The sequence below is a fragment of the Amphibalanus amphitrite genome, unplaced genomic scaffold, assembly GCF_019059575.1.
Source record: "Amphibalanus amphitrite isolate SeventyFive unplaced genomic scaffold, NRLGWU_Aamphi_draft 001241F_arrow, whole genome shotgun sequence".
Lineage (NCBI taxonomy): Eukaryota > Metazoa > Arthropoda > Thecostraca > Balanomorpha > Balanidae > Amphibalanus > Amphibalanus amphitrite.
In genome coordinates this window covers 36,039-60,130 of record NW_024882734.1, presented here as the reverse complement: position 1 = coordinate 60,130, position 24,092 = coordinate 36,039, and the positions used below count along the sequence as shown (strand labels likewise).

Here is a 24,092-nt window from a genome sequence, read left to right as displayed (position 1 = left end):
ACCTGACCCTCTGACCTTCCCCAGGTGCGCCATTCTCACCAAGATCTGACCCTCTGCCCTTCCCCAGGTGTGAGAACGCCGCCCTGGCCGAGGTGCGCTCCGCGCTCGCGGCCCTGGCGCGGTGGCGTGGGACCGTCGAGCGGCTCACTCTGAGGCACAACCGGCTGTCGACGCTCTCCAATCGGCTGTTCGACGGCGTGCGTCTGTTCCGACTGGAGCTGATCGATAACGAAGTGACCATGGTGGACCGCGGCGCGTTCCATGGCCTCGAGCGCTCGCTGACGCATTTGCTGCTGCAGGAGCCCGCCGCAGACATGTTCGCCTTCGACGCCTTCGACGACCTGTACACGCTCGAGTCGCTGCACGTGGAGCGAACTCCGCTGCAGACGATGCCGGCGCTGGCGCGCGCCGACCGGCTGCGTCTGCTGCACATCAACGGCACGGGCATCACGCAGATCGCGGCGCGCTCGTTCGGCGGCACTCCGGAGCTACGCGAGCTACACTTCACGCACAACCCGACCGTGGCGCTCGGCGAGGCCGCGTTGATCGGGCTCGGCATGCTGCGCGTGGCCGACTTCAGCCACAACTCGATCGGCTACATCCACCCGCGCGCGCTGCGGCCTGCTCAGCAGCTCGACCACCTCTCGTTGGAGGGGAACGGCCTGCGGGACGCCACGGTGGTGACGGTGGCAGCGCGCGAGGCGCCCCGACTGCGCCGGCTCGACCTCAGCGGCAACCTCATCGAGCACGTGAAGACCGGCACGTTCGTGGACCTCAGGAAGCTGGAGAGTCTGGACCTGCGGCAGAACCTTATCACAGAGGTGGATAGGGATGCATTCCATGTCCTTCCACAGCTGAAGCGACTGGATCTCACCAATAACTATCTGAATTCGTTGAAAAAGGAGGCGTTCTACAGTATGGAAAATTTGGAACAGCTGCTTCTAAAAAACAACAACATCTCTGATCTCGTGGGCTGCGCAGACGTTTTGAGGCGGCTCCCGGAGTTGCGCATTCTAGATCTGAGCATGAATCTCATCGAGACTGTTCCCGATGACACATTCAGTCACCCGACGCTGGAAATCATCTACCTGAACCACAACAACATCAAGGAGCTGACGCCATCCAGCTTCATCACGCTGCCTAACCTGCGAGAGCTGCATCTGCACCACAACTTCCTCGCCCTGAGCCCGGCCGCCGGTGGCGCCTGGTGGGACCTGCCCAAGCTGACCGTGCTGGACCTCCGCTACAACGACCTCACGCAGCTGCCGGCCAGCCTGCTGCGCAACGTCAGCCTCCTCGAGCACGCAGACTTCAGCTACAACATCATCACACGGATGGACGAAGACTGCTTCAAAGAAACGCCTATACTCAAGTACCTGAACCTTTCTTACAACTCACTCCAGTCGATCAATCCCATTACCTTCCAGAATCTGCACCAGCTCAGGCAACTGGATCTGAGCTACAATGAAATCGCATCCTTAGAGACGGGGCTGTTTTCTCACTTGGACAGGTTAGAAACGCTAGGGATGAAGTACAACAAAATATCCGTCATTCAAACCGGCTCTATGCCTACCCACGAGTCGCTGAGGGCTCTTGACCTTTCGTTTAATTTCATAGACACGTTCCCTTCGTCCGCGCTGATGGAGCTCCGAGGACTGACTGAGCTGAGGATGAAACAAAACATGCTGCGCGAGGTACCGGCTGAGGCTATGCAGAAGTTGACCCTAATGAAGGATCTGGACCTGGGTTTCAACTTGCTGTCAAAGCTCGACCCGGATATGCTCCGGGCGATGAGTGACCTCCGGTCGGTCGAGCTCAGCGGCAACTTCCTCAAGACCATCCCGCTGGAGCTGTTTGAGCACAACGGAGAGCTACGGCTGGTCAATATCAGCAACAACCTGCTGAGCAGCATCCCGCCCAAGACGTTCCACAGCCTGGGACACCTGGAGACGCTGGACTTGAGGAACAACACACTCACTGATTTCGACAACATGGTGAACCAGCTGCCCTCGCTCAAATACCTGGACGCTAGCTTCAACAACATCCAGGTCCTCTCCTCCACCACTTTCGAGAACACACCATCTCTGGAGCACCTGGAGATGCACCACAATTACGTGGAGCACATCAAGAGCAACACCTTCCTCAACATGCCTTCCTTACGGCACCTGGACCTCAGTTTCAACGCTCTAACCGAGCTAGATCCGGGCTCTTTCCGAGGCGACCAGCAGCTAGTCACCATGTCCCTGAACAACAACGCCCTGCGTGAGCTGAAGGAAGCCACCTTCGTCAACCTGAACCGGCTGGAGCGGCTCGACCTGCGCGAGAACCAGCTGGCCGAGCTGGACGACAAGGCCTACCAGAACCTGCCGGCGCTGCGCGAGTACGACCTCTCCTTCAACAAGCTGGAGCGGCTGCCGCGCGACTCATTCCGGAATCTACCAGCGCTGCAGAGGGTCGACCTCGGCCACAACCGTATCCTGGAGGTCTCGGACGCCGTGTTCCGACCGCTGGCCGACCTCCGCATGGTCAAGGTAGGTGAAGGGGAGATGAGTAGATGGACATAGGTAGCTAGGGTGCACGATGAGGTTGAGTGAAAGGGTGGATGATAATGTGAGTACCCGTATAGGTAGCATCAGACAGACTGGCATTTTAGGTATATTGAAATGATTTGCTAGCTTGCTAAGTAGGTGACATTGACCAGGACACGGTCGAACTCTCGCTGAATATATTGGCGGGTTAGTCGTTAGTCACCCACCGCCATGAAAAAGTGGTGATAGGGAAAAGTTAAACATTCTCTCTGCGCTTCACAGAGCTGAGCTGGCATAAAACAGGCCACGCCATGGTGCCATGTCATGCACAAAGTTTGTAATGGCAGCTGTTTGCTAGGTTCTTGCAAGGTCCGTTGAGCTAACCGACACCCGCGGGCGACAGTTGTTGTTAATTGTGATTTATGTAAGCCACCACTTGGCAATGATACAGTATGTTCGTCTGTTACACCCTCTACACTCCCAATGCCTCGACACAACCGATGACCTTCGCAAAGCGCTAACTCTAGGCCAGCGAGTGGATTAACAGGGCAATAATAGTTGTCTTGATAAATCAGGGCTAGTGACAGTCAATATGCCCGAAAGTATTGTAAAGCCGCTTTCAGTGGTGCTCAAAAGGGGATGGAAAATTATTTGATGCAAACTAAAACGCCAGTGAACTGTCGGTCCTAAAAGGAAGAAGCTCGTTACGATATCGATTGCCAAATTTCGCACCCATCACCATCTGTTGGTACAAAGCTGTTTGTTGGTTTATTGGGTCTATAGGGCGCACCGACTACCAAGGTCATTTTGCGCCATGGAACAAAGTTGTAATGGTTCGGTTTAAGCAATTACGAGCGGCAATACCCGTCCACCGGCAACTGTTGTGTGACCTCCGTCCGTCACCGTTACTGATCCGGCATCGCCGCGCGCGCGGCTAACCACGATCGTTTCCGAACCATGTGTGCCCCGGAATTCAGCCTTTGTGGTCGGCTGGCCACGGCAGGACCGTTCCGTGATGCGACCGATCTGTGTCCTGTTCCGTGCGTGCTCCGTGGACGGACTGATACCAGGCTGACCGACAAGGTCACTCACCGTGACTGTGGATAATTGTGGTAGAGCGCGCTGCAGGGTAACCCGACTGCCAGCGTTAGTAAAGTGGGCACCCCTCACAAAGTTTCCTTTTAACGCCTCGTATGGCACCGTTTTCACTTTCACGTACAATCACTTCACGCGTAGAATGTGTCCTAATTGCTGCAATTATATAACTTGCACGCGTCCCATTCCGCCATTATAAGCCACTAACATACCTAACGCGACCACCGACCAAACCGCCACAAACCGCTGGACATTTGCCACAATTCCCGATCGTAAATACCCTCGCGAACTCTGCATCAGCGACGACACCGTTGGTTGAGACAGTGCCAGCGATCGCCTGGGGCGGTGTCATCGGGTCGGCAGTGACCCATGACCCCGTCCCCCTCTCCCCATCGATAGCCCCAGTGACGGGCCGAGCGGCGGACCGTGACGATTGACACGCTCGTGACGGTAGGACGGCCAGCGCCGATCGTGATGGTCGCTGATAGCAGAGTCCGAAGATAGACAGCTAGATAAAAGGGAAGATCAGCTAGGGAATACCGTGTGACAGAGGTGTTGAAAGCGCCGATAAATGCAGGCGACCGAGCTGACCCGTGACATGGTTCAGAGGGCTACTTTCATTAGCACGAAACAGCCGTGGATAACACTGAAATCGGCCGGCGGCAAGAAGGCGTCACGATTATTTTGACGGCCGCGAGGTCCGGCCATCCCTTGTAGAATTAGTGATCCCTTCCCTGATCAAGTGCTCTTTACTCATATAATTAGGCCCACAACTACCTACCTCGCTCCCCCTCCAAACGTTTACCGGTCAAGTGGGTCTCACTCTTCCCTGACCACATAGGGAACAACCTCAGTGTTAACCACCGTCTGTCACTCCTCAACATCATTACCCTATTATGTTCTCCGTGAGTGAAGCCCCTCACTCCCGTCACAGCCGAGCGACTGAGCAGTGGGTACCCAACACTCGCAGCATCATTACCCCATGTTCTCCCCCACTGACGCCCCCCGTTCTCGCCACAGCTGAACGATAACGGTATGTGTCGGATCCACGAGGACGCCTTCTCGGGCCAGCGGCATATGGACACCGTGCTACTGCAGAACAACCGACTGCGCTCCCTCCGGAAACCCCTGTTCCGGCGGGTCACCTCACGAATGCGACACCTCGAGGTCTCAGGTAAGTTGGGGTGTGATGGTTCACAGAATGAAATGTCAGCGGGAGTGCCACGCTTGGGAGCGCACGAGAGTGCTGTTTTCTCCATTGAAGTGTTCATCGCTCTTTTCACTTTTCTGCGATTTTGTCTGACGAATGCGAGTGAAAACGGAGTCCTTTGATAACTACAGTAGGGGAAGTTGGGGGAACGCCGAACACTTTTTTGCTGACGCCCGTAGCACGCAAGATAGACAACATAAGCTATTCTTGTTGGCGTCATTCGAGAGGCCAGTCTTTTGTCTTTCAAACATACCAGGCGCATTTGATGAATTCGCATACCGTTAAGCGCAAAAACTAAAAATATCAAAGAACTGACTTTTTCGGCGTTGCCCCGGACTGCGGGGAAAGCCGAAAATGGGATAAATGATCTACGAGGAATACCGACATTGATGTTTTGCCAATTTATCTCAAACTTTATCCAAAATTCATCAAAGCTGACACGCGTTGCTTGAGGACGCTTGGTGCACACTGGAAGTTATAATTGTGTGATATAATAAGAAAATGCCAGGCAAATCATTCCTTATAGGTAACAGGCCGTTGTGCCGGCTGAAAGTGTAATTTGTTTGACTAAAAATACGCGTTGCTATTCTACAACAGTAAAGTCCACGTAGCGTGCTTTAACGTGCGTAATTGCACGTTTTCGGCATTACCCCAGCCAGCCATACTTTCATTTGCAGGCCCATAACTTTTAAACGTGCTGTATAAATTTCAAATAGGCAGCACACTTATGCAAAGACATGCTGAAGATTACTTGACCGAATTGGCCAGACAAACGGTAGCATAATGAGTAAGAAATGCAGCTTCAAAGGCGCATGTAGTACAAGGAAACGTACCTTGAAAACGCTTTTGGCGCCCTCACAGCCGAAGTATTCCAAATGACGACTCATAACAAACATGCGATAATTGTAGTCACTTAAGCTTCAGAGCATCACTGAGACGTGGCATCCATGTCGTACGGTTTTAGAAATATCTCGAATTTCGGCGTTGCCCCAACTCCGGCATTGCCCTAACTTCCCCTAAAGAGACAACTACTCTCAGAGTTGACTGAATGTCGATGAGACCCGGACAAAGCACTGACTCGGCGTCATGCCGCCCTCCGCAGGGAACCCGCTGCGCTGCGACTGTGAGATCCAGTGGCTACGGGACTGGCTCGGGGAGCTGCGAGAGCTGCACCCGCCGGCCGCGCGGCTGCTGCGCGAGCCCATCTGCTACTACCCGCAGGCCATGCGCGGCATCCCCATGCTGCGCACCAGAGAGAATGAGTTCACGTGCGAGAGGTGAGTATCTTCAGAGACGAGGTAATTGGTGAGTGGGGAAGACACAGACCCCACGAGCAAAAATGATTGTGCAATAGGACAGGGCTTAAACGGTGAGCAACTTATCCGCGTAGGTGCTGAATCAATCCATAATCTAGAGGAAGTCTTGGGCTTGTATGCCTGTGGCTGTAACCAGCGAGGCATTGACCAGGGTCAGCGACACTTCATGTAAATGTTTCCACTAAACATACATCATCGAGCGCTGGATTAGACAGGAAGCACGCGCCGCCGGCCGACGGACGGGCGGCCGCGCCCGTGCTAATCACCCGTGAAACGACGGTTAACCGACACCGCCCGGCGGCGTGCTTCCCGTCACACCGTGGCCGCTGACAGGGGCGTCCGGGCACGCGTCACGCGGCGTCACGGACGGACAGCGTGTCAGTGGACGTCACGGATCTCCCAGGGCGTTATTCGTAGTAACTCACTGCTCTCATGTGCCACATCATCTTCCAACACGTAACCGGTCACGTCCAATGCCAACCCAGTTTATTTCACGTCCCGCATTACGCCCCCGCGCACTCAATCACGTCTCCAGTTGCGCACACCACGTCACGTCACGTCCGTTCCGTTCACAGGGCGTCCGTGGACGAGGAGCCGTGTCCCGAGTTCACGGACGTGGAGCTGCGTGTGTTCCAGCCCACGCCGCGGCCGGCCGGGTCCAGGAACCCGCACCAGCTCACCGGATACGATGGGGAGTACGACACGGCGGCAGGTGGGTAGCAGACGATACAGATCGACGGGGGAGAGACCCTGGCGTGAGGAGATTGAGGATAAGTGGGGTCGTTATGGGCTGAATGAGGATTGTTGGACGTTGCCTGTCAAGGTTCATGACTATGCTTTGGGTAGCCGTCCAGTCTTAAAAGCGTATAAAAAATAATAATAGATAAAGAAGTAGCGAACCGAAAAATAATCATTACAATTGACAGGCCGATACCTGATGGGAGGGACTTCTGATAATAAGGATCGGATTATGAGACATGTTTCCCTTTCTCGGAGTCCTTAGTCCATTCCGATTGCCACGCCCCGTCTCAGTGGCTACAATAGATTGGTCCCGGACCTCACCCCTCCCGCCCATCTGTCCCCAGACTCGGCCAACGAGATCACCACTCCGTCGGCATCCACCGCGGCGGCGCCCACTTCCGGACAGCGGACGGCGGCGGTGACGGCCGCCGAGACGACGGCGCAGATCGCGGCGCCGACGGCCACCACGCCGCTGGCCGTGGCCGACCCCAACTACACGGCCGGCGACACGCCCACCATCTACGTCGGCTCCGTGAAGAAGCAGGCCGAGGTGCAGAAACAGACCGACGCCGCCAAGGGAGGAGGTGGAGGAGTGGGGGCGCTGGGTGCCGGACTGGCCTCGGCGGGAGGTCTGCTCGGCACGCTGGGTACCCTGGGAACGCTAGGGACGCTTCTGCCGAAACTGGGACTCACGTTTGGACTGGGGAATTCGAACCGTAACTCGGACCGGAGCGGTCACGTGGCACAGGGCCACGACCGACCCCGGCGGCCGCTGCCGCCTCAGTTCGCCGGACACAACAAACAGTATCCGAACCAGCAGCGCCGGCCCGACTTCTACGCGCAGCGGAGCCGGCCCGGGGCGCCGCAGGCTCCACCTCGCGGCCGGCCCGAGAACCAGCGCCCGCCGCCAGGGAGCGCCACCAACCGGCCATCGACGAGGCCCCGCCAGCCGCCGCCGCCTCCACCGCGGCAAAACACGGAGCGTCAGCCGCCCGGGCGGCCGCCTGTCCCATCCGACCAACTATTTGTGCCGGCCAAGCACGGCCACATCCGACACAACGACGTCGTCGACCCGCTGGGCCTGAACGCGTTCGTGTTCCCCGACCCGCAGCTGAACCCGGGTGCCTCCAGTTCACACAACTCAGTCGTGTTCGCTGGAGAGGAGAGTGCTCCGTCCCCGGCTCCGGCACAGAGACCAGCCACGCCCGAGACCATTCCGATGGATGCGCCGTTCGTACCCAGCCCCTCGTTTGACGCCGAGCCCCAGGAGATGAACGGGTTCCGACCGCTGTCGGAGGGAGGACAGCGGCCCGCGGCGGCGCCAGCAGTACCCGGGGGGAGTCGGTTTGGCCTGCAGGACGTGTGGTCCGAGCGGCCGGCGCCCGGTTCGGAGGGCACTCCGCCGGAGGGAGCTGATGAGGCCGGGGTAACGCTGGACATGCTGCTGGACGAGCTCCGGCAGCTGGAGCAGGACGCAGCGGCCGGGGAGCGACAGACCACTACCAGCACGGAGCGCGCGCGACCCTCGACCACCACCACGGAGCGCGAGCCAAGCACCGAGCAGAGCTACCCGTCCGACGAGCTGGCCGACTTCAGTCTGGACCACCTGCTGAGCATGATCGCTGAGCAGTCGACGCCGGGGTCGGTGGAACGGCCCGAGGGCGGCACAGGATTCTCCGACTTCACCACCCCGCCCCCGCCTGCGGAAGAGTACCAGGAGATAGCTGAGACGTCCGAGTCGCGCCCCGGCGACACGCTGGCCGCTTGGTTTGACGCGACAGACGACACAAAGCGTCCTCAGTCTACCACGGAGCGCCAGCCGGCGATCACGAGCACAGAGCGGACCGACGAGACGACCCCACTGTGGACAGACGTAGCCGACCGTCGAGCCAGCACCGAGTGGCCGGTCCACGCGCTAGACGAGGCCTCGGAGAAACACCAGCTGACCGAGCCAGCGCCGGCGGCCGATGACGACCAGCTCTCTGACGTGCTGTCGAACGCGCTGTCGGATACATTCTCCGACTGGTTCTCGAATGAGCCGGAGGAAGAGACCACGGTCAGTCCGGCGCCGGAGGAGCGCGCAGAGACCACCACGGAGACATCTGACCCTCCTGAGCTGGACACGGTCTCACCCGATCACGGCTGGGGACGGCCCAAAAATGCCACATACGAGGCGAGACTGAAAGCCGAGCTGGCGGTTCACACTAAGGAAGAAGCGTCTCCTCCACCGCCTCCGATGGTGAGGACGACCGCGGCGCCGCCGCCTCCCCCTGAAGCCGAACTGCCGGCGTCCCCTCGCGGCCGACCGAGCATCACCAAGGTGGAGGCTTACGACAACCAGTACGACCTGCCGCAGTTCATAGCGCCGCGCGGCGGCGGCCTGGGTCCTCAGCAGGCCGCGCGGCCGCCGCCCGACGAGCCCGAGCCTCCCCAGGCGCCCGAGAGCAACACGATCCCGTTCGGAGACAGTCTGTCGCAGCAGCCGGCGCTGGGCCGCTCCCAGCCGGCGCGCGACACTGCCAATGAGTGGTACTTCAAGAACTACTTCACGGACGAGCTGGAGGTGTCCCGGCCGGCCGACCAGTGGCCGCCGTACCGCGCCTCAGTCAGCGGTAGCGGGGCAGGGGAGCCGACCGGCCGGCCGCTGCTGGTCGCCACTCTGGTGGTCGTGGCGGCGGCAGCGTGGGGCAGATGGTGATGGACGAAAGGACGGGGTTCGATTCTTCCCGGGACCACACAGGGGAGAAGGGAGATAGCATAGTGAGTCTGGATCGACCCGACAGCGGGATACTACGAACAGACGGCAGCGGTCCTGGCGAGGGCTAACCAACGATCCGGTACCAGCAATGCACCGATATGCAGAATGCGGGCCTACCAAGGCCGTCGAGCAAGAGCCGAATTCAGACCAACCTCGAGCCATACCTGGCTTCCACCTAACGCCCGATGCGTCAACTGCCCCGTAGCCCGGCCGCGGGTCCGCGAACCCGACACCGCGAGCGCACACTTGTTGTTACGCACCCCGAGAGGATATGACAGAACATAAGTGCTTTCCAGTCGCCCGCCGCGGCGCGGGCGGCGTCCAGTTGTGACAGAGCTGTCCTGTTGAGCGATTTCCATGTAGTTTCCATGCGCTTTAGATAGCCGCGAGCCGCGTTGTGAGCAATAATTGTTTGTGTGAGAGGAGGGTGATTAGTTTATATTTGTGTCCAACTTCACTGAAATATCCCGAAGGTATTGTGTGTTGTCGTTGATTTGTATATGCCCATGGTGTACGATTGTCGGTATATCGGTAAATATTGGTAAATGGAGCACCTGCGCACGCGAATCCCTCACAGAAATCTGGAATTTCCCTATCGTGTATGATATATCCTATACCTAGTGTAAACACCTCATATTGTGTATTCGTTTTAATAAACGTTATTTTCTTAGGATCGGACTCTCAGTTTGCATTCTACGAGTGATCACTGATCCATATACCAACGACAAAACGAAGAAAACACGCTCCTGTGAACCGCACATCCACTTCCGGGATCTACATAATAAAACTTATATATAAAATTAATTCCATAAGAATTCTGATAAGCGAGTAGCGAGGGTTACAATTCGCCCGCACTTCCACGATCCCCTAGGTGACCAAGCTTGCAGAGCGCACGCTGCACAGCCGTGCCCCCAGAATCGCATTTAGCGCTTACGGTTTCGTTGCTTGTTGGGATCAAGGACGAGGCAACGGGAGTCAATATGAGCCAGGAGCCTGTCATTTGGACGGAGCATTTGGCTCTTGCATCAGGCCCCTCCCACCTCCATCCCTCGGAACCAGCGCCGAGAATAGTGCGATACTTTTTCACACACACACGAATCCTCGATAGAACAGGTCGCTCATTGACAAAGCCCAGGGCATGGACAGCATAACAAATAGCAAATCATCTAGGGCAGCAAGGCCCAAAATTACTTTTGGCGTCAACGATAGAAAAGACATTCTTTAGTTATGTGATCGTTTTATTGCATTCGTATCGATCGTAGATGCATAGTGAAATGCTAGTCGAGCACGGTTCTTTGGTGAGTTATTGAGCCTAACTGAGCCTAACTGCGCACCGCACAAAGAGCCAGATATAGTCTAATTCACACACAAATTAATATCAATTCCGCGTCGTATACGTCGTGACTGAGACCGAAACCCACGCAACCATTCCGTATGCAGTTATGCAAATATTTTACCAAATATGTATCAAATACCGCTAGAAGTGGCCTATCCGATCACTGTCAAGGGCGTGAAAATTACACAAGCGTACTTAAATGTATGGAAAGTTTGTTAGGCAGTTCATTAGACATAAGTGATGTTGCATAAAAAAACGGAGACGTATAGGAAAAGTCAAAGACAGTCAAAACAAGGCGCACATGCTCTACAATGCAATCGAGAATTGGCCATCCGTGGAATCATAACCGAAAAACTACGTATGGGGATGAGCAATGAGAACATCTCGGAAACACCATATATGGACAGGTTCGCGAGGCAGTGCCTACGAGACTGGGCTAAGGTCGGACCCGGGCTCCAAGGCGCCAGAATTACCAACAAAGCAGTGGTCTTCTGGCACTGCCGATGAGAGACAACACAAGGAACCGATGCGCCGCCTTGTCAGCGCTGCCTCACCAGCCTATCCGAACTCTCCCCGAACGGCGGCAGGGCCCAGTGACTGTCCCTAGATCTGGGACCAGAGACGGTCCAGGGGTCCGGGACCAGACGGTCCGAGACCAGACACGCCCCACGGTCCGGGACGGTATGGGACGCACCTGGCCGCGCCCGCTGGCGGTACGTCCGTCACGACTGGCGCACGCAGCTGGAGCACCGCTCGAGCACGCTCTGCCGGAAGCGGCTCTGGTCGCTCCACAGGTCGGCCGCCTGCACGTTCAGCGGACTGCTGTTGTTCGGCTCTGAAACAGACAGCGGGAGGCTCGTAAAACAGTGCACACACATATGAACCATACATGAGAGTCGAGCGTGTTGCGCGGTTGTAGCAAAATAAGTCAACTTACAAGGCAATACCGAAAGGTAGAACACAAATGCGATGCCCAACTGGCATTCTACATCCAGCCAGTGTCGCGGATTCAGAGCCAGATCGCTCTACACCCAGTGGGCGGGCCGGCGGGTCGATCGACGCGACTCACCGCCAAGCAGACTCTGTATGGAGAGGAGCAGCGCGCGCACGTCGTAAGACGCCGACCACTTCTCCTTGAGGATGTCCAAGCAGATGTTTCCCTGCTGGTCGACGTTCGGGTGGAAGCAGGGCGACGTGAAGCGCACGGTGGGCGCCGAGAACGGGTAGTTGTTGGAGAACTCCATGCGCAGCTTGAACTCGATTCCCTCGTACACCTGTGGACCGGGGGAGACCATCAGCAAACAGGAGGAGGGAGTGTGGGCCAGGGCGGCAGGCGAGGCGAGAAGTCGGCGCGAATAAGCAGCAGCTGCTGGCGAAATGTGAACAGTAAAGAGGATGATTCTGATCCACCAGCTGAGTCAAGTGGAATGAGTGTCTCATCCACCATGAGCCACTGGCTTACCGTATTGGCAGCACCAGAGATGGTAGCCACCCAGCTGAAGAGGTTGTCACCATCCGGGAATGCAGAGATGCCTTTATCTCCAGAAGTCTGTGAAAAGAGATTATGGTTCAAGGGTGACAAAATAATCAGGAATGTGGATTAGATAAATGCATCCACATTCATAAGCAATCACAAATACATCCACATAAAAGCAATCCACATAAAATACATGTTTTGTGAATATATCATATTACCATTAATACAATGTGGAATTCATTCAATTCATTCTTTGATGTGAAAGCGATGAAGAGCAAATGAACACTTCACTATAATGGATTTTATGACTTACACTTAAACAAAGCAAAATAACAATGTGACAAATTTCATTGAAATCCTTAACAATGAACAAACATGAACAAAACTACATTTTAATACCTAAGGGAAATTAAGAAAAAATATGACTGCTTACCATCAATGTCATCAGTTCTGCTTGAAGCCTGAAAAAAGGATGATATCAGAATGCATAGATAACATGAAGCAGAATGGTATTCTAAAAACACCATTGAAAATCAAATACATTGCCTATTTGGAATCAAAATTCAAGAAAATGATAGACAAAAAATGTACTGAATAGTATCAATATAGGTAAAAGCTGCAGAGTAACAGCTAACTATTAAAATTGTCAGAACTTTAAATAAATTTCTCACCTTTTGCTGACACTGTGCTGATCACGCTTGTTTCCAGAGAGACTCATGGTGTGATCTGAAAAGATGGTCTGGTTAGATGTTAATGTTATGACTCAGACTAGAACCCTTGTTGTTAAGTAGGTACCTACACTGAAAATGAGGTACCTAAGAACAAAGTAGGCACTAGCTATTCTAGGAATACCTAGATTGAGATACCTGATACCTATTGATTTCATTATTCAGTAAACCATAGAGACACATGAGTATTGAATCTAAAGATGACTCACATTGAAAGAAATATACCACTTTTAACATGGAGTTTTGAACTAGAATAGCAGTATGTAGCTTGTGCAGCTGAAGCTAGCACAAATCAGGAGCTTTTACACCCCAATGATCACCCTATGTTGTATGCAAAGATATTTTCATTTCTTGTTCCAAAAAGAGTGCTTGTAGAGGAATGTCACTTGTAGAAGAATGTTAAGTATTCAGCCACTTGTCGCTCAGCCAATCAGCATGCAGGTGCTTTTGAACTACGCAATGTGAATGGTCAATGCATAAGCATCCGCACCACCACTATTTAACTGCTACCAAAAATGGAATCTAGTTCTTCCATATGAAAAAAGTTTTAAAAAATGTCTTCCATAAATATTAGGTATTTGCTTTATTTTCTGATCATTTAAGGCATGAAATCATAAAACTGGAGCAAAAAATTAGCTTGAGGAAAGTTGAAGTGGTTTGGATAAATGATAACAATAACACGCCTAATGCATATTTAGACACAAAGCTTTCAGTATGAAAATACCAGATACCTTGATCACTATGTTAAACAGTAGGTAATCGTAATGAGGGCAGAAATTATCACCAGCAGGCAGCAGCTTGTACACAAATACAAAATAAATATAAATTGATATAGGTATCAGTATTATATTTGTGTTCAAGCTGTCGATTATAATATCTGTCAAGTTAAGTTAAATTTTCTATTTTAAAGTGATCAAGGTATTTTCATACCGAATGCTTTGTGTCTAAAAATACATTTGATGTTTTTGTTATCATTTATTCTGTCTTGGATATTTACATTCGTAGAAGCGCTTTATTTCCTCATCCTTTACTCACAGCATGGAAGATAAATAAACGCAAGTTAAATACTTACCCAATTTTTCAAAAATTCAGTTACCGAAAAACGGCTGAAAATCAGCGAGAATCGTGTGCAGAGAACTCGATACTGCAAAAAAGCAAGGCCGTATAAGAGCAAAAAAGCGGTGACGGAAGTGTTTCAGTTTGAAAATCGCGCTCCGCCGTTACGAAACTGCGCCACTGTATTTACTGCGCCAGACATGGCGATAATTTCAAACATTGTCTTCTAATCTACTGCAATATTATTTGCCTCCCCTATAATCTCTCCTCCATGCCTATAATCTGCAGCAAACGTTCAACGCAACTGTTGCTGAGCTGTGGCCAATATTTATTTCAATTTTAAGACTGAAGCTACATATTTAAAAATGAGGTTTTGCCCTACGTTTCGTGTTTTGCTTTTTCATGGGCATATGAATTAACCTTATTAGTGGCAGGGGGGTTGTTTTCATCCACCCCTCAGGTTTTTCGGGAATATCTCCGAAACCGCTGAAGCTACGATGCTGAAATTTTCTGACTTTTCCTAAAACTAAATTGGGCACATTCCCTGAAAATTTCAAGTTCATAACTTTACCAGGGGCGGCTCCAGAGCACTGGGAATTGGGGGTCCTATTCGTGAAGCGAGTCATTTGGGCGAAGATCACGATGCTGATGTATTATAACTGTATGCACCAGTTTTACGAACAGTGAATGAAAGGTATCATGTGATAACATATACAAAGTTATTGTGCATCCTCTTTTGACACGATTTTGCTGTAATAGGCGGATCCAGGCGTCCAAAAAGGGGGGTTATGTTTTACCTCCCAACATAGGTGCCCTGACACCGCCTATGCATGACCAATACAATTGTAGTCGTTCTCTCATAAGAAAATTGTAGCATAACAAGACCATTGCCACCCTTTTTAGAAACAGTACCAACAAAAACCTTATTTACTATACTTTTTGTGTACCCCCAATCTCAATGATCTGTATCCGCCTATGATTTTTGAAAATGCATATTTTTAGGATCCATATGAATTCCTGGTTCATGCTCTATCGATCGGCAGAAGTTGCGTTAAGATTGGTTCAGTAACCTGGCCGTGATAAACAGTCTAAAATGTATCTGCAATTTGCCCGTTTTTACCCTCCCCCCTCTACCCCTCTATTGACATTTTTTAATTTTCATTTTTTTTAGAAATGTAGGTAGATCACGTTGAGCGAAATCGAATGCCGTTTGAATTTTGAAAATCGGCCCGTTAGATCTCGAGATATCGAGGGGGGGTCGTAAACACCCCCCCCCCCTGCCAATAATAGGGGTAGCCAGGAGCCTGCCACTAATAGGGTGCATTAAAACAATGTTTTAAATAGGTATGAAATAAAATAAATATTTTATTTTTGTGCCCAGCCCATGAATAAGCAATATGTAAATGCGAAACATCGGGCAAAACCTCATTCTTGAATATTTAGGTTCAGTCTTAGTTAAAAAAAATTAAATAATGTCACCTAAACCTTGATATCTCAAAGTTTGCCGATCTAGGGGCTACATACCTACCCAAATTTTGGCGAGCCTGCGGCGCACCGTTTTTTAGCTTTAGCGCGACGGAAAAGTAGGCGGCGTAATCTGCACATCATATGACGTTTATGTAGGTCCACGACCACTAGGAAGAGATACATGCCTAGATGGAGCCACAGTGCGCCCGTCGCCGTACGGGTAGGTCCTTACGGCCATCAGCCGTATGTACGTACAGGTAGGAGCTGAACGAAAATAGATGACGCTGTTGCTTTCCTCAGCTCCATAGAATTGAATGTGTCGGATCGCTAATACCTATCGGGAATAATGCCACGTCAGATGCTTAAAGGGACTATCCCACCTTTAACATGGGGTTTGAGTTGAGATAGCCAAGTTTGCGGCGAGGTTCAGAAACCACTATCTATCTAGGTTGCAACCCCCGCGGCCTCTTGGTGTTGAAGAAATTCGTTCCCTTCATTTGAAAATGGGCCTTGTGCAAGGCCCTATTTTCAACATGGAGCGACCGTTAGTGTGACGTCACCTCGTTTAGTCATTCTGATTTAAATGGGTTTGTTCGTTGAAAAATCGCTTAAAACTTGGTCTGAACTTTGTTGTGGTGCCTACAGAGTAAAAAGAATCAGCTTTATGGCAGTAATGTGGCCTGGGGAAGGAGCTAATTTTGGGCTGTGACGTCACATATTTGAAAGTTTGTGTTTGGAATATGGGAAGCCTAAGATGTTTAATGAAAAATAAATGCCAGAACCGTGTTCCTGGTCATCCAATCTATAAAGTCGGGCACAATTTAACTGGTTTTAACAACATTTTAGAAGGTGGGATAGTCCCTTTAAGTATTTTACTTTAGTCGAAAACGTATCGATATTTGCAGCCGTTAGGGATTGGTATCGACTATCGTTAACGTAGGTATCAGCAGGCGCGTAACCACCACTGGGGACACTGGGGACCGGTCCCCAGTAGCTTTTGGGTTACTGGGGACCGTCCCCAGTAAAACTGACGACCTCAATTTGCTTAAATAGCTACATATTGTCTCTAAATCGACGTGAAAAGATGTAGTCAACGTAAGACAAAACTATGGATGTTTTGTTTAACCAGCACCCGGGTGGGCCTCTCAGCCAACTTCGCCATGGTGGGGGGGGGGGGGGCTTTTTGGCCACACCAGGTTATATCGGAAAGTAAGCAAGCTAGAAAGACGAAGTGAAAAGCAACAGATAGCTCGCTACAGTGTCTTCCAGAATTACCTACATCATTTTTTATCAGGTCATAGCTGAGGTCACTACAGGTCACCAACTGTAAAATTTTCACGAAATTTTGTTCCAAATTTTGACAACTTTTCACAAATCGGCGCATAAGTCAGGAACCAATAAAGTTGCAATGCTGCGGGAAAGCGCATTCGATAGCGCTTTCAAAAGCATTTCTGAGTAATGCTCGCAGACTTGACCTAAGGTCAACGTTTTAGCTTCCAGGCTGGCGTTTTTGCGGAAAAGGTTTTTGCATCATAGCTTTGGACTTAAAACCTGTATGACGCTGATTTTACCGGCATCGCGTTTGTCTCGTCGAGACGTGTCGAATGAACTATAAGTTGACCTGAAAAGGTCAACTTTAAAATTTGACCCCTGGTCAGGGAAAAGGTCATGTTGCATGCCATTTGATTGGTATTGTTGAGCTGAACACATTCATGCTGTTTTCAGCGCTCTAGCATGTTTCTACCTAAAGTTGTGGTAAAAAACTGTTGGAGATGTTTCATGACCTAAGATGAGCTGAGGGGCATAGAGGGGTCACAGGTGCAATTTTCCGGTTCAGTGTGTCATGTTTACCTGTGTCACGGTTTTTGAATGTGTTTTCGGCCAAAAGAAAAGTATTTCAATTTCCTCCCAATGACCTATAATGAAGAGGTCGTAAAATTGACCTGACATTAGGTCACCGATGTGAAAACTTTGAGATAGGTATACGAATTTTTCATACTGATTTCCTCACGTAAAAGCTCGAGTTTCAAACTTCTGGGATGTAAACTATAGGAATGACAAAGTCACAAAGTTTTTAGAGGCATGGTTACTTTACTTGCCCTGCCCTGGTGACCTGACCTTAGGTGACTTGGGGTCAAAATTTTCACACACGATGCGAAATTGATATATCATAAGCTATACCAAGTTTCACGGCGGTGCGCGCCGCGGTTTTCCTTACATGCGCAAAAAAAGTTGGCAGGTGTGGCCAAAAACGCCCCCACCCTCTTCCCCCTTCACACACACACACACGCATTCCGGCGAAGGCTGATCCTGAGATATCATATTTGGTATTCGCGGCCCTCCATGTGGTCCCCAGTAACTTCAGATTCGTGGTTACGCGCCTGGGTATCAGTGTCAGACATATTAAAAAAAAAACGTTCGATAAAAAACAGGCGGTGAGAGGCGTAAAAAGGCTGTTTATTTGATTTCCTGTACAGTCTGTCTTAAAAGTACCGCGCAAAGTAACAGTGGATCCATCAAGCCTGACCGAGGAAGGACTGCTGGATTTGAGTCACCGAAACAATGGATATCCTCGTCCATTCCCCAGGCCAATTGATTCGGTGACTTTCAAATTAACACAGGCCCTTCCTCGGTCAGGGTTGATGGATCCACCGTCACTTTGCGCGGTACTTTAAACCCTCGCATGTGTAGGGGGGGGGGGTCGGATGGACCCCCCCCCATGGTTTTTCGCGAATAACTCGCGTAAAAAGCGGCCCATCGCGACGAAACTTTCAGTACCCTCGCATTGATCAATTTTACACCTACCCTGAAAATTTCATGACCCTGACCCAAATGACCTTTGACCTGTGACCTCTTTTCCGAGACCATGTTTGGCCGGAATCGCGATTTCGCGTATGTCGGCTCGCACTAGCCGCGTGTTTGCAAGCTTCTCGTGGTTTCAAACGTTCAAACATGTGATTTGATGTTACTCCCGTGTGTGTCAAGGTCACCTGAAGGTCAGGTCAGGTCATTGACCTTTGGTGACCTCGGGTGACCTCGGGTCACTTTTTCGAGTTTTACATGTTTCTAGGCTAGTTTTTGGAGCTGAATTCGAATTTAGCAACCATTTGAACATTTACGAAGTAGTTTTGGTGACTTCGTAACATGTTACGAAGCTGTCAGAGGCGGTTGACACGTACTACGAATACCCGTCACGACGCCTACTGGTTGACCTGACCTGACCTGACCCGACCTGGTCTAAATGCTTCAAGACATCATCTGTGATCAAAACTAACACGATATTCGTGATCAGCACCCCGAAAAACCCCTTAGCAGCCACACTTTACGACTTTCTAACAGGTCCCGATTTTCCCGACTTTGGGTCATTGACCTGACCTGGAAGGTCAACCAATGACCTAGGACCTTAAAATTGGGTATCATCGGCTTCCTCTCGTCACGGGCAACACGCTCGTTTTTTCCGCGAAGCTCTAGCTCGATCAGGGGCCAAACGGCAAGGGGGGGTCCAACCGACCCCCCCCCCTACACATTAGAAGCTGGCAAACGCCGCACACATGCGAGGGTTAAGACAGACTGTACATATCTACCTAAGTACTTGGTTCCAATAAGACCTATTATCTGTGACGTGCTGATGGTCTGAATTTTCCCTGCAGTGCTGGGAGGGCATTTTTACGCCCCCCCCCCCTCCAACTCGCCTCTGGGCCAAGTAGGGACACGCGGCCCTCGTTCGGTAGCGTTCGGACTGGCGTTAAAAATAGCCAAGAAGGTTGTTCGGTAATTTTTTAGTTCAAGCTAAAGGTCACAAGTGGTCATCGAAGGTTAACTTTTGCCTTCTCGGCAATTTTTGGCAAATCGGTGCATAATTCAGAAAAAAAAAACGAGAAAGCACATCCCATAGCTTCTTTATGAGCAGTACTCGCATATTTGACTTACAGTTCAATGGTGTAGCCCCCAGAGGGCAAAAACTGTCAAAAATCGATGATTTCAAACTTTTTAGTAACTTTTTAAGCTCGCACGATATTGAGTTCACCGGCAACGTACTTCTCTTGGGAGACGTGTCGAAGCAAAAATTGACCTTAACCCGCGCCCCAGTGGCGGTCTCAGCCAACTTCGCCCTAGTGGGGGGGGGAGGGGCATATGTTACCACCCACCTCTAACTCAAAAACTAAGAGGGCTAGAAAGACGCGGTAAAAAGCAGTCGATAGCTCTTAATGCGTACGTTTGAAAGTATGTCAGTCATTTTTCATCTTAGAGCAAAATTGCGGTCACTGGAGGTCATCAAAGGCCATAATTTGCCAAATGTCATCATATTTTTCAGAAAACATGCATTTATCTCAGGAACTATGATAGCTAAAAAAACGCATGGAAACGCAATCGATAGTTCTTGAACTCTTCTTTCGATAAGGTAATCATCAAAATTGACCTCAGGTCAACGGTTTAGCCTCCAGAGGGCAAAAACTAAAAAAATAGCTGTTTTTACGAAAAGTGTTTTTCGACAATAACTTTTGACTTAAAAAGTTCACGTCATTTCTATTGCCAGAATCGTGTTCCTCTCGCCGAGACGCATCGACTGAACTATAATTTGACCTTGAAAGGTCAACTTGAAAATTTGACCTCAGGTCAAGGTCATGACCTGACCGGAAAAGGTCATGTTGCATATCAGTCGATGTGTCTCGGCAAGACAAACACAATGAGACCATCCCCAGCGTCCTATCTCTTTCCAATCGAGAGTTATTGGTAAACATCTGTTTGTAGCCTCTAATGACCTCGGATGACCTTTCTAGGGGCTATCAGCAAAAAAGACACCATGGTCGTCACGGATGGTCCAAATCATTGTGATTTTGAAGTATTTGGACTGTTCCTATACGTACACACGAATCTAGAGGCATTTTCATTTTCCTCCATTGACTTATAATGGTAAGGTCACGCCACTGGCCTGACCTTAGGTCACGGATATAAAAATCCGAGACATAAAAATTATAGGCGCCCATACGATCATGCAATCCACCAAGTTTCAAACCTTTCTGACAAACACTGCAGGCTGGAGAGGATTGCAAACATTTTTAGGCTTGGTCAGTTAACTTGACCTGGTGACCTGACCTGACATGACAGGGGTCAAAACTTTCACACATTGTCCAAAATTAATGTACAAAAAGCAACCCCAAGCGGCGCGGCGCTACGCGCCGCGGTTTTTTATTCACACGCAAAAAACGCGACAGGGTGGTAACATATGCCCCCCCACTGAGGCGAACGTTAACCTGCGCCCCACTGGGGGGGGGGGGGGGGGCTATTCATAGCCGCCCTCCCGTTTTTCTGCAATGACTTCCAAACCGCTTGACGTATCGACGCCAAACTTTCAGTACCTTTGGCTGCATCAATTTGACATCTTGTGTCAAAATTTGAATTTCGTAGCTACCATAGGTCGGCCGGAAATGACGTCAGAGTGACGTCATGTTCGGCCGATTTCGACGCAAAACATTGAACCACGGCAATCGCTCCCAAGGGCTCAGTTTTTAAGCTAGATCCAATTTCTTTGCATGAGAGGACTCAGAATAGACTGCGCTATCAAACTGTTATCTCGGATTTTCGAAATTTTGAAAATTTCGAAAATTTTACATAATAAAATTCAAAATTTACATTTTTACATTTTTTCAAAAAGTTTTTGACTTTTTGAAAAAAAACGGAATATATGTAATAGAACGAAAAACCTGATCTATAGGTAATTTGGACATTGTGATTATTTTGAAAATAGGTCACCACCTATAATCTTCGCTACTTTAATCAAAATGCTTCAGAAAATGTTACACCATTTTGATTTGAATCACTGGTTCCGTAGTGGTGCCTCCCATTTGATGTCTATGGCGGGAGAAGACGGTGCAAGCCGATATCTGCCTAAATAAAGGAGTAATGGTCAATAAGATAATCATCGTACCTACAGTTAGGCACGTTGTTCGTCTTCAACATTCTTGTTCATGAGATAAGTGGTATTTTGGATAATAAATCACGTGTTAAAGTACGCTTTTTCCTGTCAAGTGCTAAACTTTTGAGGCGAAAGCGGATACTCCCAAAATTTCGAGTGGTTAAAGTTTCGCTTTTAAATAAAATTAATAGTTAAACTGAGCTGCTACAAATTTTGAGTTATCGACGTTTGAAAACTTTGCCGCACTATGAAGTAATTGAATCAACAAGAAGAAAAATCAACGAAAGCGAAAATAGCTGTTGAACCAAATACTCGGATTGAAGAGCAGCATGTTGCGCACCGTTTCCGCGCCATGACCATGGGCAGCTCGTGCTCCTGCCTGGGCGGCTGCTGCAGTCCTCTGCGCTCCAAGACGTGCATCCGCGTGGGTCCACAGCCGCTGCACCCTGCCGATCTGCCGCCCGAGGGCATATCCCAGCCGTTCCCCAACCCGTCACCACAGGCGTCCAGGGTGTTCGTGGGCAAACGGCACGTGCACGGGCCGCGCCACTGCCGCTCGCCGTTCTGCGCCGCTGACCAGCGCCTCTACGGACTGCGAGTGCCGCTACAGGAGGGGGGCGGCGACTGAGGTCCCGAGGTCCCAGCGCCCCTCGCGGGGGCAGAGCTGCAGCAGAGGATCAGGCACACCGGACAGCACGAGAGGGGCCCGCTGTCACCGGAGGAGTTTGTGTGTGACGTCTTGCCTCGGCCCATGCGCTACGTGACCGGGGTAGTGACTAGCGATGTAGCCGTGTAGTTTGGTAACTGATGACCGGTCGCCCTCGCCGACACATAATGCACGCCGGTGCTGATTGCCGCACCCCGGGATGAGCGGACAACCCGTCTGCCCGGTTCTCCCGGCACGAAGAGCGGTAATTGTGGACCGGTTTGTTTGTATCCGGCACCTGCCGCTGGAGGCGAGCCGAGGGAACAGCTCCAGCTCGCCACCCGGCCGGCTCATGGCCGCGAGGACTGCCCACTAAGCCCCATCCTCGCCGATCGCGTGGTCACATCCGCGCACGGCTTCTGAGAACACCTGGCGCCCCTCAGCCCGGCCGGGAGGGAGGGAGCCGGTTGACCGGACCGGAGGGGACCGCCACGAGCCCACCGCAGTGAAAGTCCTCTCCCGGCGGCGGCAGAGGCGCAGCGCCGTCCCCACCGCGACCTTGGCCCGTGGCCGAGCGTGGACCATGCTGACCGGACGTCGGGAGCCATACATATTCAGCTCACACCTCCCAGCGCGGTCCGAGACGGGTGGGGAATGTTCCGGGCCGCCTGCCGCCGCCGCTGCGGTCCAGGGTGACGTATGTCTGTCCGACCCTGCCACCGTATCAGGGCCTCCAGGCGAGCGAAGGTGGAGAGCTGAGACTGACAGGACATCCGAGTGGGCAGGTGACCCTCCGAACACCAGACTGGATTCTTGAGAAGACGCGTGACCTGACCACTACGTCCGGACATCGGAATAGTGTGCTACCGAAATGGAAAGCCTGTGCCGGTTGGATCCGCACTTAAACACAGAGATTATCCCTCAGTCTATTTTCACACTTGGCAGATCCGTCTACCACCGACCAACGACACCGTCCGACCTGATCACGTGACCCTGGATGACCTCGACTAGTGTCAGCTATTTAATGGTCATGTGCTGACCCACCGCTATAGCCTATAACAATGCAGGCTTCACGGCATCTGGTGGACCACTGCACTGGAGTGGCTGCCGAGCCGGGAGCCACCGGCACCCAGACCCACCGACACCAGAACTGGACACCGGCACCTGGACCCACCGACACTTCATTGCGTCACGGGGGCTGAAATCTGACACGACAGCTTACGGCCGCACACCGGCGGGGGGTCCGGATTGGGGATCCGCGGGCGACCGGCGACCTTCTGGGACTTTCGATCCGGACACTCGACTGCCGTCTTCTGCCAATGGGTCGGCGATGGAGGCCAAGTGATGTCCCGGTGCTTTTGCCTATAGCTATTTCCATCACTACGGATTATCGGTGGAAGGCCGAAGGACGAAGCCTGTTGTTTTGCAGGTTCCTGGGACTGGTTAAGCGTACTGAGGAAAGCCCACGGCCATTTTTGCTTGTCAATCGCTGAAATCCTAAACCGGGAGGAACTTGCTTCGTGAATGGAGATATTCGCTTTTCGGAACTCATCCTCGGTTTTTGCTTAACTTTGATGTGATTTATGCTCAAAAGGATTTAGCGGTAGGTACATGATCATTGCACGGTGCATGCAATAGGTATAACTAGTTTGCAATAGCTATAAAATCGTCAAGTTTGTGTGCGACCAACCTTAAAATCAACCAATGTTATTCAACGTTTCATTTGCATGATGTCGGAGGCACTATCCCCCCTCAAAGCCAGTCAAACAGCGGCATCGACCGCTGTGCGACATTTGTTAAGCGTTTTGTTTAAATTG

At 51.3% G+C, this 24,092-nt stretch overlaps 2 protein-coding genes across 3 annotated transcripts; one reads left to right on the top strand and one right to left on the bottom strand.

The window, feature by feature from the left end:
• Positions 1 to 182: 182 nt before the first annotated feature.
• Positions 183 to 10,319, top strand: LOC122371418 (the record flags this gene model as incomplete). Its single annotated transcript, XM_043347724.1, has 5 exons — positions 183 to 2,531; positions 4,644 to 4,797; positions 5,936 to 6,110; positions 6,725 to 6,861; positions 7,235 to 10,319. Coding segments are annotated over 5 exons (5,169 nt in total), but the record flags the coding sequence as incomplete, so codon positions are not given.
• A 549-nt stretch (positions 10,320 to 10,868) lies between these two features.
• On the bottom strand, positions 10,869 to 14,387 carry LOC122371417 (ubiquitin-conjugating enzyme E2 C-like). 2 transcript variants are annotated; one of them, XM_043347722.1, is made up of 6 exons: positions 14,262 to 14,387; positions 13,133 to 13,187; positions 12,895 to 12,922; positions 12,447 to 12,533; positions 12,054 to 12,258; positions 10,869 to 11,819 (listed from the first exon to the last, which is right to left on the bottom strand). In XM_043347722.1, exons 2-6 carry the CDS (start codon positions 13,177 to 13,179, stop codon positions 11,707 to 11,709), a joined length of 480 nt encoding a protein of 159 aa, XP_043203657.1. In that variant the 5' UTR covers positions 13,180 to 13,187; positions 14,262 to 14,387; the 3' UTR covers positions 10,869 to 11,706. The 2 variants fall into 2 exon arrangements, with proteins under 2 accessions (XP_043203657.1, XP_043203658.1); XM_043347723.1 differs by having other exon boundaries at positions 13,133 to 13,200; positions 14,262 to 14,381.
• Positions 14,388 to 24,092: the final 9,705 nt, after the last annotated feature.